This window comes from Podarcis vaucheri, assembly GCF_965113315.1.
Source record: "Podarcis vaucheri genome assembly, chromosome: 9".
NCBI lineage: Eukaryota > Metazoa > Chordata > Lepidosauria > Squamata > Lacertidae > Podarcis > Podarcis vaucheri.
In genome coordinates, this window is record NC_138767.1 from 28,995,080 (window position 1) to 29,021,490 (window position 26,411).

General features: G+C 40.5%; 1 protein-coding gene across 1 annotated transcript in view; it reads right to left on the reverse strand.

Moving 5' to 3' along the window:
* SEC24D (SEC24 homolog D, COPII coat complex component) overlaps positions 1-26,411 on the reverse strand; it is a 61,434-nt gene that overhangs the window by 22,523 nt on the left and 12,500 nt on the right. Inside the window, exons 5-11 of the mRNA XM_082236908.1 lie at positions 26,047-26,298; positions 24,090-24,211; positions 22,634-22,745; positions 20,865-20,992; positions 7,287-7,425; positions 4,930-5,045; positions 1,728-1,852 (exon numbers count right to left, since the gene is read on the reverse strand). Coding sequence (XP_082093034.1) covers positions 1,728-1,852; positions 4,930-5,045; positions 7,287-7,425; positions 20,865-20,992; positions 22,634-22,745; positions 24,090-24,211; positions 26,047-26,298 — 994 coding nt within the window. The remainder of the gene's footprint in view (positions 1-1,727; positions 1,853-4,929; positions 5,046-7,286; positions 7,426-20,864; positions 20,993-22,633; positions 22,746-24,089; positions 24,212-26,046; positions 26,299-26,411) is intronic.

Below are 26,411 nucleotides of genomic sequence, written 5' to 3' on the forward strand. Positions count from 1 at the left end.
GAATTGGGATGCACGAGGGGGGGTGGGAGGAAGTCAGGGAACAGGGTTAGGAAAGTAGGATTTTCTGAAATTATACATGTTTTTGTCTTTTGTCTTTTTTTGTGTGTGTTTTGTCTTTATAAAAGGTGAAAAACCAATAAAAATTTTATAAAAAAAAATAAAGTCAGTCCTTTCTGTCCATTCACAAGGCAGGGTGAAGCAGCTACCTCAGGCAGTGGAAGCCCCCAAGGCTGTAACACCATGGGAGCTCCATCACCTCCACCGCTGGAACTGGTGCCAATTTCCTGTGAGATCTTCCAGGATCTCACGAGATTTCACAGTGCGAGAGAGATGTTGCGAGATTTCGGCAAGATCTCACCAGAAATCAGCGCTGATGGCGGCTCGACTTCTCTGTCAGCAGCAGAGGTGGTATGGTGCTGCTGCTGGTATAGGTGGGCAGAGCTGAGGCAAAGATGGCACAGCAGAGAAGCAGAGTGGAGTGGCGCATCCCACTTTGCCTCAAGCAGGAAAATGCTGCGCGGCGCCCCTGCCCCCACTCTGCCCTCTGAAGTACTACTGAATTTCAAATTGGGGGGTTGGGGAAAAGCCAGGTAAACATTTAAACAGATGAACGTACACTACCAGGAGCCTGAAGTGTTACTATTTTATTTTAAGCTAAATGCCTGTTTGAAGATTTAGGGGGCAGGAGTGAAGAGAAAGAGGAAATACATCCAGAATAATCAGATGAGTAAAGGGAGCGAAAAGCAAATCTCACTTCTGCCAACCACCACCACAGCCCTGTACCAGTTCCTGTCCAGTATGTAAGAACCTCGGGTTGCGAACGTGATCCGTGTGGGAGGTACGTTTGCAACCCGCAGCACCACGTCTGTGCACACGCGTGACGCGATTCAGCACTTCTGCGCATGCACATGGCATTATTTTGCGCTTCTGTGCATGCGCGAGCACAGAAACCTGGAAATAACCCATTCTGGTACTTCTGGGTTCACCATGGTCTGCAACCCAAAAATGCACAACCCACAGCGTTCGTAACCCAAGGTATGACTGTAGCCCAATGTATACAAATTAAACATTAGCCTTTGAACACAACATGGAGCCAAAAACCCTGATTTAGTTCTATAAGCCAATGATACGCGCAAGTGGCAAAAGATTCAACATGTAATCATAGAAAACCCAGAAACCAGGGTTAGTGGCTTCAAATCAAGCCAACGTTTGAAGCCATGGTTTAAAGTCGGCTTGTTTTCCCACTCACAACAAGGGAGAAGTGTAGTACATCAATATGCACTGGTTAACTGTGGCTCCCTTGTCTCACGTGCCATTGTTGAAACATGCTACAGAGCATGCATCTCAAACAGTATTGGAATGCTTGCCTTCTTGAGGGACACAGGAAGGCATTAATTATTTGAACAAGCTGAACAGAACTGAAGGAGTTTGACCTTCCTACAGCACAGCAAAACCAGTGGATGGAGTACATATGGAGTCTGCAGTCACAACATGGAGGAGGAGGGAGCAAACCAAGACATTCCGTGCCATTCATGTCATGGCTGCAGTGCTTGATGAGGAGCAGAATCTTTCAAACCAACCAAACTGGGAACCCCAAGAAAGTGATATCCAGAAGGAAAAAAGAGCATGGAGCAAATTCTATGCAAACACCAAAGAATTTTTACCTGGCAGTTACTACATCTTCACCAAGGATCCTAAATGTACTAGAAGTTTACTGTTGTCTTTACCTTGGAAGTCTATCCAATACAGTCTTCAGTTCCTCACAGATAAGTTTAACAAGGCCACTCTTTATGTTATTGTAGGAAACATCAATCATGAAGATATAGGCTGGCGGCTGTGGAGGCTTGTTGTTCTACAAAAAAGAAAGAAAGAAAGAAATCAGCCACAAAAATCAGGAAAAATAAAATACCTACCAAAGATTCATAATCCACCCATATATTTCCACAGACTCCCCTAATGATTGTTGGGCAATCATTTTGCTTATTTATTTGCACAGGTAAGTCACTGCCGTAGGATACTGTTTTTACTGACAAAACTTGTGTTTCAGTAAAACTGTTAAGAATTGGACAAATATTTTTTCCCCTCACACAATATTTATACCTAGGTGTTTAACAAGTTGCTTCCCCATTTTTATTTTTCATCTTCTATTCTTTCTTTCTTTCTTTCTTTCTTTCTTTCTTTCTGTATGAAGCTTTTATTTATCCAGTTTAAAAGCTTCAAAAATATATACCTTCAGATGACTGTAGCAATCAGAAAACAGAGTTCAGATTTTCAGCATTTACTGATGAACAACCCCAAGAAGACAATAGGTTAAATGCATGTAATTGCATGTATCTTGTTTTTATTTTTAAAAAAACCAAAGTTGGCAGGGAGAAAGAGACACTGGGATCAGCACACATAGGTGGCCCCCATGCACTGTGGTGCCACTGAAATATACCGGTATATCTCTCTCACACACAAACACACACAGAATTTCACCCTAAGAGACAGCTTCCCAGATGAAAAAGCAGCTTCAGAGCACTGATGAATGTGGGGAGGATGCTCACTGGGAACATGGCAAAAAGAAAAAGGGCTAAGTCCCCGTGCACTATGGTTCTGATCTGCCTGTTATTTGTAATGGTAAAATAAGGCACATGAAATGCATGCACCCATTTAATGCAACATGTGGCTGGTCCTCAACAGGTAGTTTTTATCCTTTAACAAGTGTCATATATGTAACCAAGAGGCACAACTACCACAGAAACCTACAGATTTCTGCATGCTGCTGCTTCTCTTGTGAAGCGTCATATAACACACACACACACACACACATCACATTTGAATCAAATACATTGATAACTCCACTATTTATACTCAATGCTCAGCAATTTTCAGAAGACTAATTACTTTAGAAATTTAAAGAATAAGCAAATACTCAAAGAAACAGACACAAATGTTTCTCAAAGGTCTTTTAAAGAAAGCCGCAGCGCCAAGGCAATTTATGAGAGTCAACTGAGATATCAGGTATCCGTTGCAATCAGTTGCAGTCTCACCTTTGCTCCAAAAACGTAAAGATGATGAACAACATACTTTCCACCCCAACCCCAGCACTGCAGACTCCTGGTTTCAGAATGTACACACAAGAGGCTCCCCTAACATTTCCATTATCAAACAAACAATCAACCTGAGCGCTTGCACGTGTTAAGTGTTTTGTGAAAGTCACTTCCTGGCCTATAATTTACTTGTTAAAGTTCATCGAAACATTCACAGGTTAATAATGGATATGGTAAGATGGAAGTACATATCAGCAACAAAGGTGATAACGAGCGCAGGATTTTTGTCAGCATACTTAAAGGCTAGCCATAACAACCCTTATTTTCCTTTCATTCATTTCCAAGTGACTCCAAAGCAACACCCAGCAGTAAAATATGTGAGCTACAGCAATGTAAGTGGAGATCTGAGGTTTTCAAAAGCTGTTCCAGTTTCTGCATTTGCAGCAGGCTGACAAACATTCTCATACCTTATGTAAATTCTATAGCAAAAGACCTTGGAGAGATTCATGACACATCACAGGTACCAACTCCCTGGGTGCCCAAGCACCCACAAAAATCCCCATGAAGGGGCCAGGCACCCAGAAATTTTGGTGCCAGGGCTATTCACACTGCATGGCACCCACAGCTCCAGGCACCCCTGGTCGCAGGGCTAAGTTGGCACTCTTGTGAGACATTTATTGAAAAAGCAAAAATTTTGCATTTACTAAATCCATTCCAAAGAATTGCAACACTACTCAACAGCTGTTATTTGTTAATGTTTTTCTAGCTGTTCACCCTCACTGTTATTCAATAAGGCAAAGAAAAATTGTGGTTTTCCTTCAATGTAGGAGGGAAATACATCATTATGCTTTTGTTGTATTCGATACACTATCCCCAAATCATGAATGTACCATTCTAGTGAAAGACTTCACAATGTGGAGCGTCCACAGTAAAAAGGGACTGTCAACAGTTAAATTAAAACCTTGTGTAAAATGAAAATAGCTTAACCCCATACAACCTGACTGAGAGGTCTGTGCAATTTTGTACGTGTACAAATAGTTGCCTTGACATGTACAGGATGTCCAGTCAGTTTAACTGAGGGACACATTCTGGAATTGCAAAAGGAAAGGGTATGGACAGAGTGCCTTTACTGAAATTAATGGAAATGCTCTTACAGTGTATGCACGGTGCACACATAACAATTTTTGCAACAGTAAACAACTCTATGTCACACTTAAATCAGGTCAGAGGCTCATCTTGTCCAGCATTCTATTCTCACAATAGCCAAGCAGACGCCTGTGAGTACCCACATTAAAATCAATGTGAACTTATGTGACATTTAACTTTATTCGGATTTCACCTAATGCATTTAGAACTGGGTTTAATCTCTGCGGGAGGCAGTGGAAGACAGGAGTGCCTGGCGTGCTCTGGTCCATGGGGTCACGAAGAGTCGGACACAACTAAACAACAACATAATCACCTTGACTTTGGTGCAGACTAAAACTAGAGACTAGGCTTAAACCAGTAACAGACCCTCAAAGTTTTCCTATTTCCCAGGAACGGTCCCAGATTTACAGAAGCAGTCCTGGTTTCTTATTTGAACCTGGAATGTCCCAGTTTTCCTTAGGACGTCCCTATTTTCTCGGAGAAATGTTGGAGGGTATACATTAAGGCTGCAGCCCTAAGGACACTTACCTAGTAGTAAGCCTCACTGATCAAAGGGCACCTAATTCCTCAACAAATAGTTAATAAGTATTTGCAGAGCTCTTTCCTCCCTCTATAATCCATGCAAGTGAGTCTCTCTCTTCTTTCTTTTCCTTCTTTCGTTTGTGTGTGTGTGTGTTTTTTACAAATGTAATGGGTTCTCCTTGATTTAGCACAAAGTTTACAAACTGTTTTCCAGGCTGAACAGACTTACCTTGCAATAATCCAAAGTAGCAATGTATTCATATGATCCTAGAGATAACTCTGGCCTTTCGTAGTGGTCTATTCTTCTGCCAATGTGATCCAGATGTTGAAAATAGAATGGAGGAACTAAAGAAAAACAAAAACAGGAAGCTGATTTCTCCCCTTTTGCTAAACACACAGATGGCTCTGGGTGTGTGCTATATCCCACTATAGTTCTGGCAGTGGCTTTTACATCATGGAATAGCTCAAATATATTGTGGAAATTAAGAGGTAGGGTAACATCATGAAAGTGGAATAAACTACCATGTGAATGCATAATCTGGCCCCATATAAGGCAGCTTCAAATGCAGTATGAGCTAGAAATTTGCTAATTCAGACTTTTCAACAAAGCACTTATCTTGTTTAAGTTTATAAAAGTGGATGGCAAGAAATGGAAAATAGCATTAGGTTCAACCTCCTTCTCCACTCGCCTGCCTATTACGAATATCATGATAGTTCAGGGAAGACATAGTACTACTGAACAAGAAAATGACAAAATTCTTAAAAATAAGTTGGAAACCTTTTGGGTGACTGTGTGGATAAGCCCTTGCTCAGCTGTTAGGGTGCTTGTTGCTTATTTACTTCAAATATTTATGCACCCCTTTTCAAGTGAATGTTCTCCAAGGCAGTTTAGAATAGATTGCAGCAATAAAACATACACCCTGGGGCCCTTGCTCCGCAAGCCAGGGACAAAGCCTGGTGTCTTTTTTCATACTTCTGCAATCCCAGGGCAGGTATAAATAGGATAAACATGAGTCTTATTTGGTGGCTCTTTTAAGACTCCCAGTGCCCTTCCTTCTCCAACGTGGAAACAAAAGTTTGCTTTACAATTTTCACTCATAGTCCCCGATGCAAAACAACTCACTAGTGTCTCACTGTTGCCAGTCACCTATTCAGCAAGACTGGACAATTTTCTCTTAATCCTTCTGCTTATGATGCGTACTTGAAGCTTTAATTACAGTGCATGAAAGGATACAGATGAAAAGGCCCTGCAAAAGTGCAAATGATTCTATTTTTACTGCAATATCAGTTTAAATAATAATTTGGTAGCTTATTGCTATGCAAATAGTAGGCATTTGTGAGAACTTCATGCTGAGTTAACAGCCCATGATGCCGACGGCCCTCTCTCTCTATTTCATTCTGCAGATTAAGGTCTGAGACAAACAAGAGTTGGCATAAGTCTTTCGAGGTTCATGTTTCAGAGTTGAAAAGATTACTGTATTAGGGAAAGCTCTCTGCTGCCACTTTGATCCAGCTGAGGAAATCCAACTAGATACAAACGTCTCGAAAGACTCATTCTGGCAAAGTCTTGGGAACCAGCCAAAAGCTCAGGAACTCGTACTTATGAGTCACATGCAACTGCACTTGGACAAATATGGCATGGCATCTTGCGTTCAAAGCAACTCCCATCACGGGAAAATTAATGGATGATTTAACCATTAAAATCCTCTGTCATAAAGGGAGGCAACAACCTAAACATTTGCTCTTTTCTGGGCAGTTAAAATATGTTTCCCCCTTTGAAACACATTTTCAGCCTGCTCAGAAAATAATCTCATATAATGGCATAACCTCCTCTGCATGCCTATTCAATCTAATGAAATCGCAGACAAGACATAAATCATTACAGCAGCCATATTATTTTACAGAACTTTCAGAACAAAGGATTCAGGTACATTTTCTCATGATAGTTTGATCATCCTTGTTGAGTGCATACATATGCATTCCCTAGGGAAAGCCAGTGAAAAGCTCAACACAGGTTTTGCTCTTAAAGTTTATTCTGCATGCCAAAATGCCTATGCCTTTCCCATTCCAGATGATTGCATCCGGGAAGGAGAATTTTCTTAATGAAAGAATTTCTAACTCGTCACAGCTTTAAGGCTAGAGAAAACAAGTTCTGTGCTCTTCCCAGTGACATCCATTTTCCTGGATCAAATGGTTAAGTAATTCCATTCTGATATCCAGGATGACACAAGGAAGGTCCATAGCAAAATTAGGTCTAAAAGAGCATGAAGACCACATATAAAAATTCTGATGTATGAGTCATTCAGCAATTCAGGTTCACACGAAGTTAAGCATTTAGTATATATATATATTTAAAATCCATCACATAGTTTTAGCAAGATGCAGATCCTTACTTTGGAATGCAACCTTGGGCTCACTTACTTTCTTAGGTATTTAAATTAATGTGACTTTCAAGTCAATGCAGATTGGCCTGAAAATGAAACAAAGTCTTCAAAAACTTTAAAAAATAAAAATAAAGACCTAAGTAGTTTCACATTTGCTTAGAAAGTGGCTTCCATTATTTCAAAATAAATAAGTACTACTTACCATCGTTCACACAGTTACAAAATCCACACTGATATCGTCTTCCACCCTCAATGAACTGCATGAAGGGGCACATATAAGCCTTGCACCTGTTGCATCGAATAGGTCCTGTTTCACCATGATTTACCACATAAAGGGGTGTCTACGGAGAATTAAAAAAAGCACTTAGCTGCAGATTAAACAAGATCACTAAACTACCAAAGCACCAATCAATTTGGAATTGTTGCTGGTTTCATATTCTTGTTTGGAGGTGGCCCTTAAACCACAGTTTCTTAGGCTGGATCTACACAGATATAAAAAAACGCTTTGAAAATGCTACAAAAAGCCCCACTATAAAATATACAATGCAATTTGCCATTGAGTTCCACAGGGTCATCTGGTGTCACATTTTTATAATGCACTTGTAACATTATCATTGCAGCTGTGTAGCTGAGTCCTCAAGTTTGGATCTCCTGGGAAACTGTGGTTTGAGAAACCAGGATTTCTTTGCCAAAACCTGCTGTGCAATAAGGGTATGAAAGGGAAATGGTAAAGGAGCACATGGATCATTCTCAACAAGGATTTTTATGTTAGAGCCAAGCCAGAGCGTTGATTCATCAGTACATCTTCTTCACATCCTGACTGTGTGAAGAAAATGGTGTTTTCACTAATTCACAAACCATGCTTATCTTTTTCCTGTTACTTAACTGAAGCAAGTGAAAGGAAATCTAAGATCACTGCATGCCAACTCTTTACAATGGAGAAGTTTTAGATTACCAATCAAGTTTACTGAAGCATTATGTATCATTACTAGGGAACAACACAGTTAGCTAAGCATGTGCGACTCAAGGTTACCTTATTTTAATGGCAGCATTAAGCACAAATCTCTCCCACTGAAACAAGTGGGATTTAAAAATGCTTAACTTTGGCTGGATCATACCTACTGTAAACAAACATTTAAGCCACTAACCCCACATAATTGTGTAGGATAAGAGTGATAATATATACTTGGAAGTTAAGTTCCATTGAAATTATAGGGTCTCTTCTAAGAAATGTGCATGGCCCACACAAAATGTATGTTTTTTAAAATTAATTTGCTCTCTTTTACTGCTGAGAATGCTTTGCCTAATTTATTTTTGCTAGTTCACACTGTGTACAAGTTTGTTATTCATTTCAATAAATATTTCTCCCAGTATTAGTTTTCAGTCTTCCCAAAAACCTTTTTGCAAAATATGATTGCATGTGTGCTAAATACTATCTCCTCTAACAAAGTTTTAAAACAGAAGAGCTTCCTTTCATATGTTGTTGGGCTCCAACCCTCATTGGCTCAGCCAGAGAGCACAGCCAAGATCAATAATGATGGGAATTATAGTCCAACATCCAGAGAACATGTTGGCTACCCCTGTTTTAAAATGCTACTTCGATATTACAATTCACCAAGAATGTCACACTACAATGAATATTTCTTCATTTTTGAAAACAAAACCTGTTACCAGTAAACCAAATTGAACACTCCAACAAAAAGTATGCTTAACACTTTGTTATGTAAAAGATACATTCTGGGGTGGGAGAAGAAGAATGGCTATTGAAATGTTTTGATCATGTAATGGGAATTTAGCAGTAAAACTTCTGTCGGCGAAAGACGAATTTCTGGGCTTTGATATAAAATGTCAAAGAGCAATTTTTCCAGACCAATGCTACAATCCAGATTAGATAGTATATATGGATCTCTCTTTGAAGCTGAAAAAACAAGCCTCTTTTAAACTGACGAAAGTTTGTCTTTTCAGCATTGGGAGTCACACATATTATGTCTCTGAACCATTGCACAAGGAATTAATCATTCGTGATGGATAGCCTTCATATATTTCAGTGGCAGAATGGAAACAGAAGTTAATAAGGATATAAATAATTTGAAATGAATGGAGCAGAGGTTTGCAACAGCAATATTTAGTAGCCCCCACCCCCAATTTTCCAGAGAAGATTTTATGGGAGCACAGGGGACTGCAAGCAGGGGAGGGGCATCCAATCCACCAACTATGTCTGTTCCACTGGCATATGAACACAGATTTCACACTATGTCTATAATCCTACATACAATTACTTATGAACAAGCTCCGCTAAACTCAGCAAGCCTTACTTCTCATTGGTATGACAGTATTGGACAGGGTTAAGTATTTATTTTGTGCTGGATTGTGTCCAACATGCAAATAGTTTGGTTAGAGGTGATGAGGGTTGTTTCATTAATTTCCGTATACATGCAAATATGTATTTTTCCATACATAATTTATTGTTGGGACACTGCTTTGCAATGGACAATGAACCTCAGTGAACTTGTAAAGGTGAAAAGGGAAACTGTAATAAACACATCATCTTAAAAGTGTCTCCAGAAACCAGAAGGCTCAACATACAAATAAGAATGCTCATAAAAGTCGTTGGTTAAGGTTAGGAACTTGCAGACATATTTTTTTTCCCCTTGCCTGTATCCAATTTATTACTACAGACAGGTTTAGTAAAAAGAAAACAAATCAGCTTGGTTTTTTATCATCATATTTGGAGTGGGTTGCCCCACTTTCCTTTCTTGCTGTGTCCCTAAGGAGGCAAAATTAGCACTGTGTGTTTTTAAATAGTTTTGTATTCAGTTTCTTCCTTTTTTAGATGTCGGCAGTACTAAATTAGAATACAGGCATTCAAAGGAAACACCCACACTGTCTTTCTATAGTGCAACCAGAGTACAACTAGAAGCAATAGGGGTTTTTTTTGTGAGTGGGAGTGCTATCATATAATCAGAGCTGCCACAGCACCACCCATTTAAACTAGGTTAAATGTGTAAATACATGCAAGCTGCTCTGCAATAAGATTAAAATGCCACTCATTGCAGGATTTATCTAGTTGCCCCCAAAATAGTACCATTCAACTTTCATGTTTTTAGGAAACCACTTACTCTAGTAATGTCCTATTCATTTTAAATCTACACTCCTCAACGTGAGATTGCCATCATGGTTGTTAGAAGCAATTTTTTTGGTTGAGTTTTATGGTTCCTTGAAGTCATCCCCTTCTGAATTTTAAACTAAGGCTTTTTGCTTCAATATTTCCAATGATAACACAAGTAATACAAAATCAACAACCTGTAAAAAATGTTTTCTACGAATTCAGATCTATGGCCAGCAGCTTCTTTTTTGATGATTACATATGAGATTTAAAATTAATTTTAAGACTATAGTAACAAGGCAACAATTTTGTATGCAAGTTTATCATTTCACTCATCCTAGTAAATTGATAACAATGCACACATATCTTATTGAATTGACTAAAATGCGGTACACACATTGTACTCATACTGGGGTGGGGTGGGGTGGGGTGAGGAGATAATTTCATTCTCCTATGAGAATAAAAGTGATGTGTAGATTTTGGAACACACACTTTTTAATCTACCATACTCTCTGTAGGTGGCACTGTGTACTAGGAGATATTGAGGGCTTGTGCTTATTGTTAAATCTTAAGCAACCAGTAAAATTCGTAGTGCCCCCAGAGTAAAGTAGGATACTTTTTTCCTAATCAGATTGGTAAATGCTAGACATGTATTGCTAATTTTTCTCATATTTATATTGTATACAAATGCTTATCCTAGAACAGTTAAAGTGCATTTACAACTGATGCTATTTACACAATTTTGTATCTAATTAACATTAAAAACAAATTATGGTTCCAGACACACCATACATTTAAAGTACCGTATTTTTCGCTCTATAACACGCACCCAACCATAACACGCGCATAGTTTTTAGAGGAGGAAAATCCGTAGGCATGCCACCCGTAGGCATTCCCTCCATTACACGCACAGACATTTCCCCTTACTTTCTAGGAGGAAAAAAGTGAGTGTTATGGTGCAAAAAATACGGTACATTGCTTCCACCATATAATCCCTTGCAATGCTACAATTTGAAGAACCCTTCACAAATTACAGTTTCCAGGATTCTCTGGAGGAATGAGGCATATATGGCTCTTGTTAACAATTTGTGTGGCAATGTTCCTACATGTATTATATAAGATGAAGGCCATCAAACTTGGATTCGCAGCCTCTTCTGCCTTGGAAATCTGAGGCAAATGGTGGTGATGAGGGGAAATTCTAGGCCTAATAGGCAAAATAAAAACCGGCAAATCGCCAGGTCTGGATTATATTCACCTGAAATTTCTCAACAAATTCAAATGTGAAATTGAGGCTCTCTAACTAAAGTATGTAACTTGTCCCTCAGAGCAGCCTTCTTATATGAAGACTATAAAGTGGCCAAAGTAACACCAATTTTAAAAAAGAAATCCAGGAGGGATTATAGAAATTACAGTCTAGTTAGTTTAATGTCAGTTCCAGGAAAACTGGTGGAAAGTGTTGTTAAAGATAAAATAATGAAGCATAGAAGAACAAGCCTGGCTGAAGCAGAACCAGCATAGCTTCCTCAAGAGTAATTCCAGTCTGACTAAGCTATTTTAGTTATTTGAAAGTGTTAACAACCATATAGATAGAGGTGAACTTGTTGGCACAGTGTACTTGGAGCTTTGAAAAAAGTACCTCACCAAAGACTCTTGAGTAAGCTTAGCAGTCATAGGATAAAGGGAAAGGTCCTTTCATGGATCAGAAACTGGTTACTTAACAGGATGCAAAACAAAGGAATAAATGGCTAGTTCTCTCAATGAAGGAATATAGAAAGCGGAGTCCCCAAGGGTTGATATTGAGGCTCATGTTTTTTAACGTATTCATAAATGATCTAGGGTTAGGAGTAAGCAGTAAGGTGTGGAGGCTTGCTGGTGTTTCTAAATTGTTCAGGGCTATTAAAACAGTAGTAGCAGCAGTAGCATATTCTGGAAAACTCCCCTTAATTTCACATATACACACAGTGGTGTCTGAACTGGCAGTGGCTGACGAGGAACAAAACATTGGGATCAAAGTAGCTAGCTTGATGAAGATGTCAACCCAGTGCTCAGCAGCTGTGAGAAAGGCAAATTCCATTAAGAAAAGGAACTGAAGCCAACAACTTGGATGACTAGAAGAAGTTTATATATATTCATAGAGATAAAGGCTATCAATGGCTACTAGCCATGATGGCTATTGCTCTGGCTTCTCATTGGAGACTGTGTGGTTTTGAATAACAGCTGCTAGAAACTGCAGGAGAGGATAGTACTTTTGCGTTTGACTTCTGCTTACGGGCTTCCCATGGGCATGTGTGTGGCCACTGGGAGAAGAGGACCCTGAACTAGATAGGCCATTGGACTGATCCAGCAGGCTCTTATGTTCTTAGAATATGGTAGCATTGGTCAGAGTGACATCATCATACATGTGACATTTATAAATTAGATGAAGTGATTCTGGTGAAAACTGCCTTAGTGTTCAAAGATTTTCTTATTGTATGTTGCAACTTAATAATGTGTGAATGCTGTTAAGACAAAGATGACCCCATCCGAAGAACAGCCAACATAAATTTTCCTCACATCCACCATTTGAGGTAAGAAGTAACAGAGGCATGCCTGGGCGGTCAACATGTTCACAGATGTCAAGTGATAATGTCACTTTCTATGTCACCGGCATAGCATGAAATCAAAAAGGCAAATAAAACCCTTTTACGTTAAATCCGCCGAACAAAGCCAAGGGAACCAAGACAACATTGGCCAATGCATGAAACTGAAGGTTTATTACCACATTCCATTGTCAAAGACACCATTTTAATTGGGATTGTGGCATCTATAGAATTGGCACCATAAGCCAGATGTGAGTGACCTTCAGTATTATTTTTTAGAAGTTGCACGGCTATGTAATTATGCAAAATTTGACATTTTTTAAGATCCATTCAACTAAAACCTTCAAAATCATCTGGATCTGGCTATTTTTAGCTAATGGGATGAGACAATGCATTGAACCAACAATTGGTTGTACTATGACACAGCAGGGAATACATGTAATAAAGTCATAAGCAATATTCTAGTATTACAACTTTTCTTTAAGTAGATATTGCAAATGCATTGTACAATGCATGATTAACAAATACAAAGTCCATTTTCAAAAAAGAATTAAAACAGGCCATGTCCTCTGCTTTCCACAATATCTTATATGTGTACATCTTCACAAGGCGACGTTTTTATTTTTGTAATTCTGTGTAGTTCTCTCTCTCTCTCTCTCTCTCTCTCTCTCTCTCTCACACACACACACACACACACACACACACACACACACATTCTTACAAATGTATGATGTGCTTGGTATTGACAGCAGAGTAGAATACCACAAATTCTAGTGATTGTGGAGTCCAAGGGGCGAGTGCCTGAATTAACAAGACAAAGTACATGCAACTACTTCTCAGCTTTGAAGTGCTGAACTGTTATTTGGATGATAGGCCACACTGTTTATCAAGGGAAGGTCAGTAGTCAGGATTAACCAATGATGGAAGCAGAAACATGAAATGGAATGCGTGATGATAATCAAGAAACTGTACTTAGACAACATGTCTCCAAAATGTCAGTGAACAGAAGCAATCAGAATGCAGGAACTGAAAGGAAAGAAATTGAACAAAGCTTGTATGCATAACTGATGGGTAATTGCTACTTTAATAAGAGAGTTATAGTTTTAACTTTGTTATCAGAAGGTCATGACAACAATTTACAACAAGGCCTCTGCTTCCATACCAAGCCTTTGCCTTCCATGGCTTTCACTCAGGGCTGAACTGATGTGGTTGGATTACTGATATTTGCAGCCGTCCATATAGAACTAACAGAATACCATGTATCTGTGATTTTGTACAAACCATTACACAAGGGTTCTGAGAAAATCTGCAAGTTTCTAATTTCTGCTCCAAGCACCATCACTGTTTGTTTCCCACTGGCATAAAATAAAGGATATTTTCTGTTAACTAAAAGTTTATTCTGTACCCTTCATTCTTTGCATCCTTCAAGGCTGCCCAGCAAAAGAGCCCAAAATTAATTTGGTTTTCTTGATGCTTTAAACACATTCAGGAAATAATTCCTATGCCTATAATGGGACATACATGCAGTAAGGCTAACTAATTACACACACCCCAAATTGCTAACTTCAGTTTTCAAAAACAGATGTCTTGTAGAAAAAATATAAGTAAAATATTATCAGAAATTTATAAGATATAACAAAACTTATCTGTAATAAATCTGTGCCTCTCAAAGGTCAGTAGAGCTCCCTCTGAGGTCTGGGCCATAGGCAGCTGCCTAGTTGGCCTAATGATAGCACCAGCCCTGCATATATGGTCCCCAAAATAGTATTTTCATACTGAAAGTGGGGTTCATAGTTTCAAAATTCTGTTCTATCATATAACAAACTCATTCTCTCTTCTCCCATTAGGAAAACAGGATTAGTGACTAGATATACAGGAAAGTGTCTGAGAAAGCATGTTCTCCATAGGAGAGAGCACGTGTTGCGGTTGGGGATACAAGCCACCCCATTGTTGCTGGGAGGATTTTGGCGAAGAACCCAGGCAGCGAAATGGTTAATTGGGTCGCTGGTGAGAACTGAATGTTGCCAAATTTGGAGGTGGGGTCAGAGGTTTTAAATGCTGGATGCCCAACTTTGGGCGTCCTCTTGGCTGTTTGCACCGGATCACCCGCCCACCCTCCCTGTAATTGGGGGGGGGGTGTTCGTTTGCTTGATGAAATATACTCAGAGTCGCAAAGTGATTTCATGCTCTTTATTCAGCTCATAGTGGTGAGGAGGAATGAATGAAAGTCCCCTCAAAGTATCTGCTTTATATACATTATTTACACAATGGGCTGCACATGATTGGTTAATTCTGGAATTCTACTGTAAGCCAATCAGGTTGTGGATTCACTTATATCTGGAGCATGATTGGGTGGTTCCTGCCAACCAATCATACTGCTGCATTGTTCTTGGACCAATCAAACTGCTGCATTCTGAATCCTATTGTTCTAGGACCAATCAGACTGATGCAGTTTGGATCCTATTCAACTCAGTACATAACACTTGACCTTGCTATGCCTGTCATGGGGTCATCTGCCTTGGTGCAGGGGCCTGGTAGGAATTTTGCCATCTGGCTGATTGGCTGGTGCCATTTGCTTTTTGCCTACTGCGTAGCAAATCGTCACAACTTGTAAGGTTGGCGGTTAGGCATTGGTTAAAATTGGTTGGTGGAGGGGTAAGTGCCTACCCCTCCAATGGTGTTGCGGAAAGGGAATTCCGTTAAAGGAATCCAGGGGCTTGCCATTCTTTTCGTCCTTGTCCCTGGCATCGGACTTGGGCTGTGCAAGCCCCACAGGAACATGCGGGTGAGAAGTGAGGAACTGTTACCCAGCTTCATTTTCTCACCCAATACTTGTTTCCCACGCTGGCTTCCGTTGGTGTCCGGAAGGGCCAGCTCTGTCCTTGAGGGCAAGGACAGATAGTCATAACCAATGCCTAAGCAACCACTCACATTTTTGTATTTTGAATAAAGTTGTGGCCAAAATTATGCCAAAAAACCTTAAACAAAAATTTATGTGTGATGTGTGAATTATTTTGGGGGGTGGCATGGGAACCTCAACACGCAACAGGAAGTGTTGACCACTTTGCAGATCTAAAGTGTCAACTTCATATTTTATCATAAATAAATCAAAATTAAGAAGCAGAAGCCTATGCAGAGCAGGACTGGTGAATTATGTTCAACATTAACCAGTGAGAAGGAGAGAATCATTTGGGCCTGAATAAAAACAACAACAGCAAGCCAGACAACTATCTAGTTATTTCCCAGGAAGGCTCCTTCAGTTCCATGGAAATTAATCTTTAAATGAAACATCACCCTCCAAATGCTGAGAAGTAGGGCGTTTGAAATAGAAATGTGCTTATGTAAAGTCAGTTAAGGAGATATTTCCTTTGCACATGTAAACTCCATAAAACTTTGTATGATTTCCTTGAAAACCAGTGCCTTAAATCTTCCTCTGATTCAGCTTTGTAAAATGTGCAAGGTCCCTTAAGGCTTGGAGCAGGGTTTACACTCTTTAATTTATGACTGCTCTTATGATCCATTTTGGCAGCAAAAGAGCGGAACACAGTTTCCATTTCAGAATATGGACTCGTCCATACTTCTCCTTGTCCTGTGCCTATAAAGAAGGGATCCAAGTGGTTTTCTGCTTGTCTCTTGCTTCCTAGGCACAGGTCCAAGAGGTTTTGTGTTAGCCACACAGATTTCCCCTGGAAAATATGCTGTTTACCACTGAACTGGAGCAAACAGCAGTCCTCAGAAAACCTGACTGCCGTATGTTCCAATCCAGATGCAAACTGTGGGTTTTCTTGGGGCTAAAGAGGTCGGGCAAATGGAGGTGCAGATGAGCCCACTAAAATAAAGGACAACCCCCCCCCAAAAAAAAAAAACACATTGTCATATAATTGCCAGAGCAAAAAAACAAACAAATGAAAAGCACAGGGCCTGTTCTGTATTTGCTGAGTGGGAAGCAAGACCTTTTGTCAACTAGCTTTCCCCTGGCACAGAATTGCAATTGCTACCTTTAGGTTAGTTTTGAAGGGTGACACATTGACACTTGGCCATTCAATGAGTCCTTAAATAGAACTGTACAGCTGAATTGAAATACTGAATACTGTACACATTTGATGCAGCCAGTGGTGGGGCAGAGCTGTCTTCCTGTCACTGGAGGTGTCTGCAACTTACCAGGATAGGGTGGAGCAGCAGTGAGGTGCTCCCCCCCCCACTTTAGCGATTAGGTTAGGGAATGTAGAGCAGGTTGCACAGCGGACAGTTCTGTTGTCCAACACCACACTGCCACTCTGTGCCCCCAGCATCCACTGCCTAATACGACTAGCTCATTCTGCCCAATGGTAAAGCCTGTCCTTGTGACTAAGGCCACAGCCCTTACCTACTCATTTTACCCCAAAGAGGGCTAAAACCTGGCCTGCATGCATTTACTTTCTTTAGATTCAGACATGAAACAAGATCTTGACCAGCTCAAAGATATCAGAACCAGGATTTCCAAAGTGCTATTTAGTTCAGCACTCAGATGCAAGGCCTACCAACCATCAATCGACCTAGGCAATTCAGATGAGCCACAGTGCACTAGAAACAGAGAGCATGTGCACTGTAGAAAGTCCTGGCACACAAAAATGAAAAAGAACAACAACCACAAAATAAATACTGAGGTTTGTCGCTAATATGATCAACTTTCCACCACAAAATTTCCTTCCTGTTGCAAGTTTAGCAGCTCTGTATATAAGCAAAGACCATCGAGTGAAGGTCTGTACACACAACGAGGGAGACGATGTTTGTCCACAGTTTTTCCGGGTCATGTGGCCAGCATGACTAAGCTGCTTCTGGCGAACCAGAGCAGCGCATGGAAATGCCATTTACCTTCCCAACAGAGAGGTATCTATTTATCTACTTGCACTTTGACGTGCTTCCGAACTGCTAGGTTGGCAGGAGCTGGGACCGAGCAACGGGAGCTCACCCCATCACGGGGATTCGAACTGCCGACCTTCCGATCGGCAAGCCCTAGGCTCTGTGGTTTAGACCACAGCGCCACCTGCGTCATAGTAATAATAATAATAATAATAATAATAGCAGCAACTGCTTCCTGCACCACATCCTGACTCATCCTGGTCCACATACTGGATGAAACTTTTAACTGGAGTCTACATCTAGGAGTTAAACATGTGCAGGTCGAGTCTAGATTCTTACCTCTCAAAGTACATCCAAAGCATAGACATATTTCTGTGACCCATTGCAAAAGAAAACCATGTTTGGTGCAATTCCATGCCACTCACATTCTGCCTCTATCAAGCAATTTCTAGATGAATTTGGAAATTAAAAAAATAAAAGATGGCAGCAGCTTTCTTTTTAGTTCTGATTCTGCAATCACACAAAATGATTTCTCCATCATCAAGATAAAAAAAGGGGGTCAGCTTTGAGAAAACCCAGATAGGCAATCCCCCATGTTTTCAAAGAAACCTATGAAAATACAGTGTCTGAAAAACAGACAAACTACAGCCAAGAGTCTTGATTCTCTGCCATCAGTAATCTGAAAGGTCTGGACTACTAAATGCTAATAGGTATGGGAGTAAAGGTCAGAATAGGAGTGGAAAATCCTATGAAATGGGGTGCTTTCAAAGATCACTGCACTGTTCAGACCAGCCTCAGCTACAGAATGCTATGTCTCTTCAAACTCTGGTATTATGCTAGTGAAACGTGCAGTATGTAACAGGTACTGGGGCTTATGACAATTTACACTATGAACCACTTAAGTTCCAAGACCTTCTCTTATTCTATTTACTTCCCATTTTTGAAATTTCATCCTCTATTAGAGAAATCTTACACAAATAATGAAATCTAATCTATAGGAATATATTTATGTTACTTATATGTAATCCACACCCTAAATGTCCCAGGTGGTACACATAATAAACATGAAAACCAATAACAATACCCACTTAACTTTCAGCTTACCAGTGTCTCCTGCCAAAGTACATTTTACCAATTGTAATAAGATCATGGGGGGGGGGGGGAATCATTTGCTAGCAATCCTTTTTAGACATTTTAAACAAACATACATATATTATCTGGAATTGGAATAAGATTTTTGAATTTGTAGAATGTTACCTCTAGCCAAGATAATTTTAGTGGCAAGTAACATAAAATGTTAAACAAAGATCATCTGGTTTATCCAGGCTTGGCAAATAGTCATACATCTGCAAAACAAACTTGCAGAACGCCTGGCCTAGCATGATAGCTGCTGTCTTTTATTTTTATAGTCTGTTGCTAAAGCAGTGGTCAGCTAAAAATATATTCTGTCAAACAATGATATCGTATTCTCAAAGAAATACCCTATAAATACCCCTGATAGGTCATCCCTATTGGAGCGAGGAAAACGAAAAGAAATTCTGTTGATGAATATAGAAGTAATCTGTATAGACAAGGTTCTGAAATACAGAACTACAGACAGCAATATAGTTATATTCTTCAAAGAATTCTTCACACCCAACACATCCTTGTACACCCAAAATTGGATCCATAAGATGGTTGCCACAATCCAATGCTGTTGTTTTTTGTATGGAGTTCTGATAAACATGGAGAGCTGTAATGTTTATTTCAGTTGAAACCCAAATCGCTTTATTTGAAATGAACAGAACAGCCTGGATCCACAAGTGTTCTGTGTGGTCGCCTTTATCTAAATATTCATCAATACATCATTCAATTTAAAAAAAAAAAACAACTTTTAGAATTTGTATGTGAAGAGTCAAGGAATTACAGATCAAAGTCTCTTAATGGTTCACATGTGGAAAATTCATGTACATGGACTATAGAGAAAACTGATAGCATCTGAAACAGCTCTTCACACTTGCCAAACCCCTCAGGTTAAAGATCAGAAGTAGATGCTTTTAATCTTCTCTTGTGGTTTGTAAATGAGAAGAGGAGGGAACCCAAGGCTCATGCAGGCTCATTCACGTAGCAGGAAACCATAATTTCATCAAGAAGACTAAACTTAGGAAACTGAGGTTTATTTAAATCAGGTTTCCCCAATATGGTGCCCTCCAGATGTTGTTGGACTACAACCATCATAAGCTACAGTCAACATGACCAGTGGTTAGAGATAAAAACTATGTGTCAGGGAACTGCCATCGGAGCCAAGAGTAGAGGTAAGGCTCCCCAACCATGCAGGAGAAGGGACCAGCAGAGGGAGAGAGACACACTCCCTTTGGGGAAGGTTATCAGCGTGACACCGGGGAGGAAGGGGACCAGGGAAGGACTTCGGAGAGAGGGCTCCAAGACTCTTCCACAGAGACCAGCGGGGAGAGTCCAGGACCTCCGTTGGCTACGCCTACTCTGCGCAGAAAGCTTCCGCGCAGGGAGGCTAGGCGGAGACTGGGCGTCAAGGAATTTTTATGTTGGAAGAAATTCAGGAAACGCCCACTGACGGATTCTGCCAGCGACTGACACAGCCATGGAGGAAGGGCTGTCCAGCCAGGGAAAGGTTTAGCCAGGCAATGTTGCCTAGAACTTCAGCATCGAACTTTACGCACGAGCAGCCCCAATTCCCATTACACTATGGTTTAGCAAGAACAAGTCAGGATAAAACTGTCCATGTAGCTTCGTTCATGCAGTTTGAAAGTATTCTCCCTATTATATCTAAACATTAAGGCCATAGAATCTTTTTTCAAGTTTTCTATTTTCCTCATCTTTTCTTCCTTCTGACTTTGTTCTCTCATAGACTAAGTAGTTGTTTCATCTTAGTATATTATAGAAAGACACATTGTAATGGGTATGCATTTTCTTATATCTTTGAATAAGTATAAATAAATAAGATCCTGCTAAAGTTCAAAGATGGCTCTCCTTGACAATTGCATCTCAAGACATTTATTGTGATAATAGGTTACGAGAATTCAACAGATCCCCCTTGATGATACCATGAACTTAAAATTTGTAAAACAAGAGGCCCAGTTTCATAGATACTTTCTCCACACAGATTGTTCTTTCCTGTCAAAGGATGATCATTCTCCCAGACCAAGGGTCAATCCCAGCTGAATTCAAAGCCATTGAAAACCTTAACTTGTGAACAAAAACATTTCCTCTCAGAGCTTCAGTTTTATTCTTTTACCTCATTTGATGGAACATTGGCAAACGGTTTGATGATAGCAGCTAACGGAATTTGAGCCTGTTTCGCCAGATCTGAAGATGAAGGAAAGCAGTATGTGGTACATCGAATGAAGCGAGGGCTGGCATTACCTAGGACAATCAAAACAATGAGAAGATTTGATGAAGTAAAAAAAATTAAAATAGCATGTTTAGGGCTAATTAAAAGCCACTTATAATTCTTATAATGAGACAGAAGTTCATCACATAACATTTTAGAGCAGGAAAAGGAGAGATTGCAGGGTGGGAAAGTTTCTCAAAACTGCTTCCTCAACTTTTTCAACCAATGCCACTTGTTTTGTGGTCTGAGCTGTAATAACTGCACTCCATGCTCCCTGGCTGATGTTTTAAATCCACAAGTTTCCAGAGTGAGAGCAGGAAGCATTATGGTCACTTGGCCTTGGCTTCATGCCAAAGCCATGTCATCACTTTGTGTTGTCAGGAAGCCAAATCAGAGAGGGGGCAAGGCATCCTGCTCTCTCTGGAAAACTTGTGGATCAAAAAAGGTGTGCAGTCACAGCTACTGGCAAGTTTGCATCACTTGCATCACCATCAATAACCTTCAGAAATTCACATCTCACAATAAGTATAGAGATTGAGGCTTAGCACTACTTAAATACAACATCTTGCTCCTTCCGCTGAACTCCTTAGTAATTTCTTATAAACCTTTTGATTTTTATTACATTCTATGAAAAAGAAAATCAGGATTGGTTACGATTTAACAGCTCAAAGCATTGTCAGTTTAATGATCAAACAGTAAACACAACAGTATCATCAAATTCCATTCAATCCTAAACAAAGAAAATCCCAGTCAATCCTAAACAAAGAACCAACACAAACCCAGTCACTAAAAGTAATTTCAAGCAAAAAGGTTTATACAGCACCCCCCTTACATGCATCGCACTCATGCATGACACCTTTACATGTATTAAATACATAAATAGATTGGCCTCCCCTTGTTCGGGGCTGCTGCCCAGACAAGGGAATGTAGCCTTCAATCAACCAGTGGTATGGGGCAAGAGGCGCCTTCTCCCCCCTCCACCACATCTGTTCACCCTCATCCTGATGCCAGTATTGCTGGGTAGCCTTCTCACCCCTTGCCAATCTCTCTTTCCTTCCCACACACCCTCCATATTACAGTGGGGTGCTCACCACTTTACAATATGTCACTTATGCACAGAGGGGCCTGGAACGTAACCTTCACATAAGTGGGGGGGGGGGCTGCCTGTAGTCAGACGATGCTTATAAGTCAGCCTTGTCAAGGAAAATGAATTCCACAATTGTGACCATTCACCAAGAACCCATTTCTATATACAGTGGTACCTCAGGTTAAGTACTTAATTCGTTCCAGAGGTCCGTTCTTAACCTGAAACTGTTCTTAACCTGAAGCACCACTTTAGCTAATGGGGCCTTCTGATGCCACTGCGCCGCTGGAGCACGATTTCTGTTCTCATCCTGAAGCAAAGTTCTTAACCTGAGGTACTATTTCTAGGTTAGCGGAGTCTGTAATCTGAAGCGTGTGTAACCTGAAGCATATGTAACCTGAGGTACCACTGTATTGTTGCCCTGTCCACTTGACAAACAGAGGCAACCCGCCAAAATATCTTCCTGGCCAATTTAAAAAGGCATCATAGAAATTAAACATGAACATTCCTATCAAAAGAGAAAGAGAAAGAGAAAGGGGGGGATTCAATTTCTCATAGGAAATGAAGCCAAAAATGGTTTCCTATTTACCTTGATCTTGGATCACACAATCTGTAGTAACTAGAGGAGGAACTTGACCCCTGATGTTGGTAGCATAGATTTGACCTCCCCGGGCCACTTTGTCATTTTCGATAACCTGGATCTTATGGATAAAATGTTTAAAATTGTAAGAAATGTGAGCTTTATAGTGGTTCAAGAATAAGGGCTTCTATGTATACAGGACAATTTCTATATCCAGCATTTATGGACATAGATGAGGAACCTTTGGCCCTCCAGGTGTTGCTGAACTAACTCCCATAATCTCTGGCTATTGGTCATGCTTGCTAAGATTGATAGGAGATGGAGTTCAGGAACATCTGGAGGGTAAGTAGTTCCCTGCTTCTGATATAAGAGATAGGAATCCCAGGAGCCACACCCTTGTCTACTGAAATATATTGGGGGTGCTTTGCTCAGAGCTCCACACTTCTCAAGAGATTTGAGGATGTACCGGAACTCTGTATGTGGACCAAAACTGAAAAACCATACACAATTAAACTTGTTTGGAATGGTAACAGATTGTGCCTTAACTGGATTCTCCCTCAGATTTTGCAGCTTGGTTCTTCTGGAAAGATTTCTGGATCAAAACTTGGAGCGAAAGGATTCAGCTGCATTCCAGAGGAGTGCCTCAGAATTTTTCTAGGAGGAAACTGAATGGGTAAAACTAAAATAACTATTGTTTTGTTTTCCTCCTATTTGAGAAATTGTGCTATGGTATCGATTTCACTATTTCATCATTTCATCACACCGTTTGCATATTAAAAAATGGGATGGGGGATATGCATAAGATTGTAGATTATAAACTGTCTCAGTTAGAAATGATCATGTGGATCCTTTCTGAAACAGACTTTGATCTGCAACAATTTTGTTATTTGTTAAAGTGTCTAAAGACTTCATTGTTCTTTGGAGGAACCTATATTTCTGGGTTTTTACTGAGCCCTTTTCATTTACAGAGGTAAAATATAAATTATTTATGGACATTTGGTTGCTTTATACTGCTAAAATCCATTGAGAAAACATACAACTTGAACTTGAACCTTAGCCTGAGGAACTGGCTTAGCCACGAAAAGTTTCACATTTCAAAGCTACATCTTTAAGCGCTAGATTAACCACAGTGGAAAGTATCCAACAAAATGCTTCCATTTTGTTGGAAGGATGCTTGTGCAATGGAACTTCTCTTCCCTCTCCTCTCCCTCTGCCCACTCCCTCTCCCCTCAAACTCCAGAAGGTTGTAGGAATCCCAGAACCAATTTCAAGGGCGCATGGGCAGAGGAGAGGGAGGGGAACTTCATTTCACAGCCCAAAGTCCTAGAGCTAGCAGAAGCACTTCATTGGATACCACCCAATATTCTGTTATGCCTTACTATAAGGTGGAATTGCTTGAAAGCTCCCCATTTTCCCTCTCATGCTGTTGTTTTAGCCACATTTCCTACAAGAAACTCTTACTCACCGGGCTTGGAATGGAATCAGGATCTAGTTTCTTCTGCTGTGGTCCAGCCATTTGTGCTGGACCTGATTGGAGCCCCCCTGGATAAGACAACTGTGCACCTGCCATTGGAGGACCAAAATTTCCTGGAAAAGAAATAAAAGCCAAATTGAAGTTTTAGGGGGAGGGTGTTGTTTAATATATCCTGCCAGAAGCCTTACTTCCCAAGTGATACTTGTCCAAGTTCTATTTATTGAAGGAGTCTTTTGCTGGCTAGTTCAACACTGCCAGTTTGAAATTTCTACTCCAACCAAGGCCTGTGCATTGTCTTCTTTATATAAATGGAGTACACATATGAACAGGGGCCCAGCAGGAGAGTTTCAGGGGGGCAGATGTAAAAGAGAGAGGGGACGCTGCTTTCACACCTAACACTTTCCACCATTACTGTGTTGAGAATACTTGTTAACTGACCTTGTTGAAGCTCACAGGCAATTGTTGATGCAGCAGTGAGATTAGAGTTGGATGTCAAACTGGACACGCTGCTCTGGATTTTTTTTAAGGACAAACTTAATTCCAACCTATAAATACACAACCCTATTGTGCTGTATTACATTTTCATATTATCTTTCCTCCAAGGAACTCACACCGGCCCACATGGTTCACCACCGCCCAAGACATCTTCACAATAACCCTCTGAGGTAGGGTTTGGCTGCAAAATTATAGCTGAGCAGGGATTTGAACCTGAGGTCACCTTGGTCTCAGTCTGACACTCAGCCACTACATTAGCTCTCATTGCTATTTTGATATTGTGGATGCTGGATTCTTCGTGTGTACTATTTAGTATAACATATGCAGCCTCTCAGCCTTGGGCAATATTATGCCCCAAGCAGGAGCATTTCGGCTGGTCAGAGCCTAGCATTCTCTTCACACTTCTTCCTGTTTCTTTCTAGGCATTATGTTCTAAAGGAAGAAAGAAAAAGGTTCATATGTTCGTATTGGATTCATTTGCTATTTCTGCCCAAGCAGTTGTGTGCTATCAGCTTTTAGCTTCTTCTTCAAACCTGCCCTGGTTAACTATTGGAATAAGCCGCAGGACACAAAAGAACAAACAGGTGTTTGTTATTAATCAAGGACACATTTACGTGGCAGAGAAAAATCTCCCTATACAGGGATGCCTCGTTCTTTCACAATGATCAAGAAATAGAACTAGCAATACACAGAGAGCTTTGAAAACTTGGCAAGCGATTTTGGTCTAGGATTCCTGCAATGTTCCAAAGTGGTTCAAGGTATAACACTGCCATAGTAACCCCGCAAGCCACAGGGACAACCTACATGTTACACACAGTTCAATGTAATTTGACCCTAACTTTTCTATCTTAAAAGGAAAGATAAAAGCCATCACTGGAGAATAGAATTAGGAGTGGAGAAAGAACGGGGGGGGGGGGAATACTTAAGTGCCTTCCTGCTTGCAATTTTCCTCTCAAAAATGTTCCTCTCCAATTTTCTCCACAGACATGTGTGGTCAAAAGAGCTGCCGTCAGAAGGTGAAGTTTGGAATTTAATGTTGAAGTGCAGGAAAACTGCACTTAGGGCACTTCCAGGGTGCTCACCGCTCATCCTTTCTTCAGTTCCTAATCCAACTGAAGCAACACTTTGGGCACTTCCAGATACCCTGATTGCTGAGCATTCGTTCTGATTTGCTTGCAGGGAGGTTAGACGACATTACATCAAAGCAAGCACAGCCCCCCACTTTCCATTGTATTGCCCTCATCTCTTTCCTTCTTCCAAAAGTCTGATCTTCTGAGGCATTGGGTTTTTTGCACAAGAACTTCAACTGTGCAACCTGAATTAGAATTGAATCCCACCTGAAAATAGTGGCAAATCATGCTTCTAGTTCCTTCTCTCTCCACTCCCATCCCTCTGGATTCAAAGCAGATGTTGCAACCTGGCAGTCTTATGTAAACTAGGTAGCTGCACTTACCATACTGGGGAGGAAACCCAGGGGCTGTGGGTTGGCTTGTGAGTTGTGGTGGTAAATTGGTGTTTGGTGGGTTTGAGCCAGGGATCCCCTCCTGTCTGGCCATTGAAGGTGGAGTGCAGTGACCTGTCAAATTATTTGCTGGTGAAGAAGAAATCTGAAGACCAGACGACAAGGCCATTTGATGTGGTCGAGGTGGTGGAGCTTGCAAAGGTGATGGGAGGCCAGAAGGCATGCAAGGAGGTGTGTTTGGACCTGAACAAGAGTATCACCATTATGCATTCATTTGAAAAAACCCTTTAGAATAATAATCACAGTGCAATGCAGGTATGTCTTAAGACACCTGCTGTTGCAGATCTTTACATTCA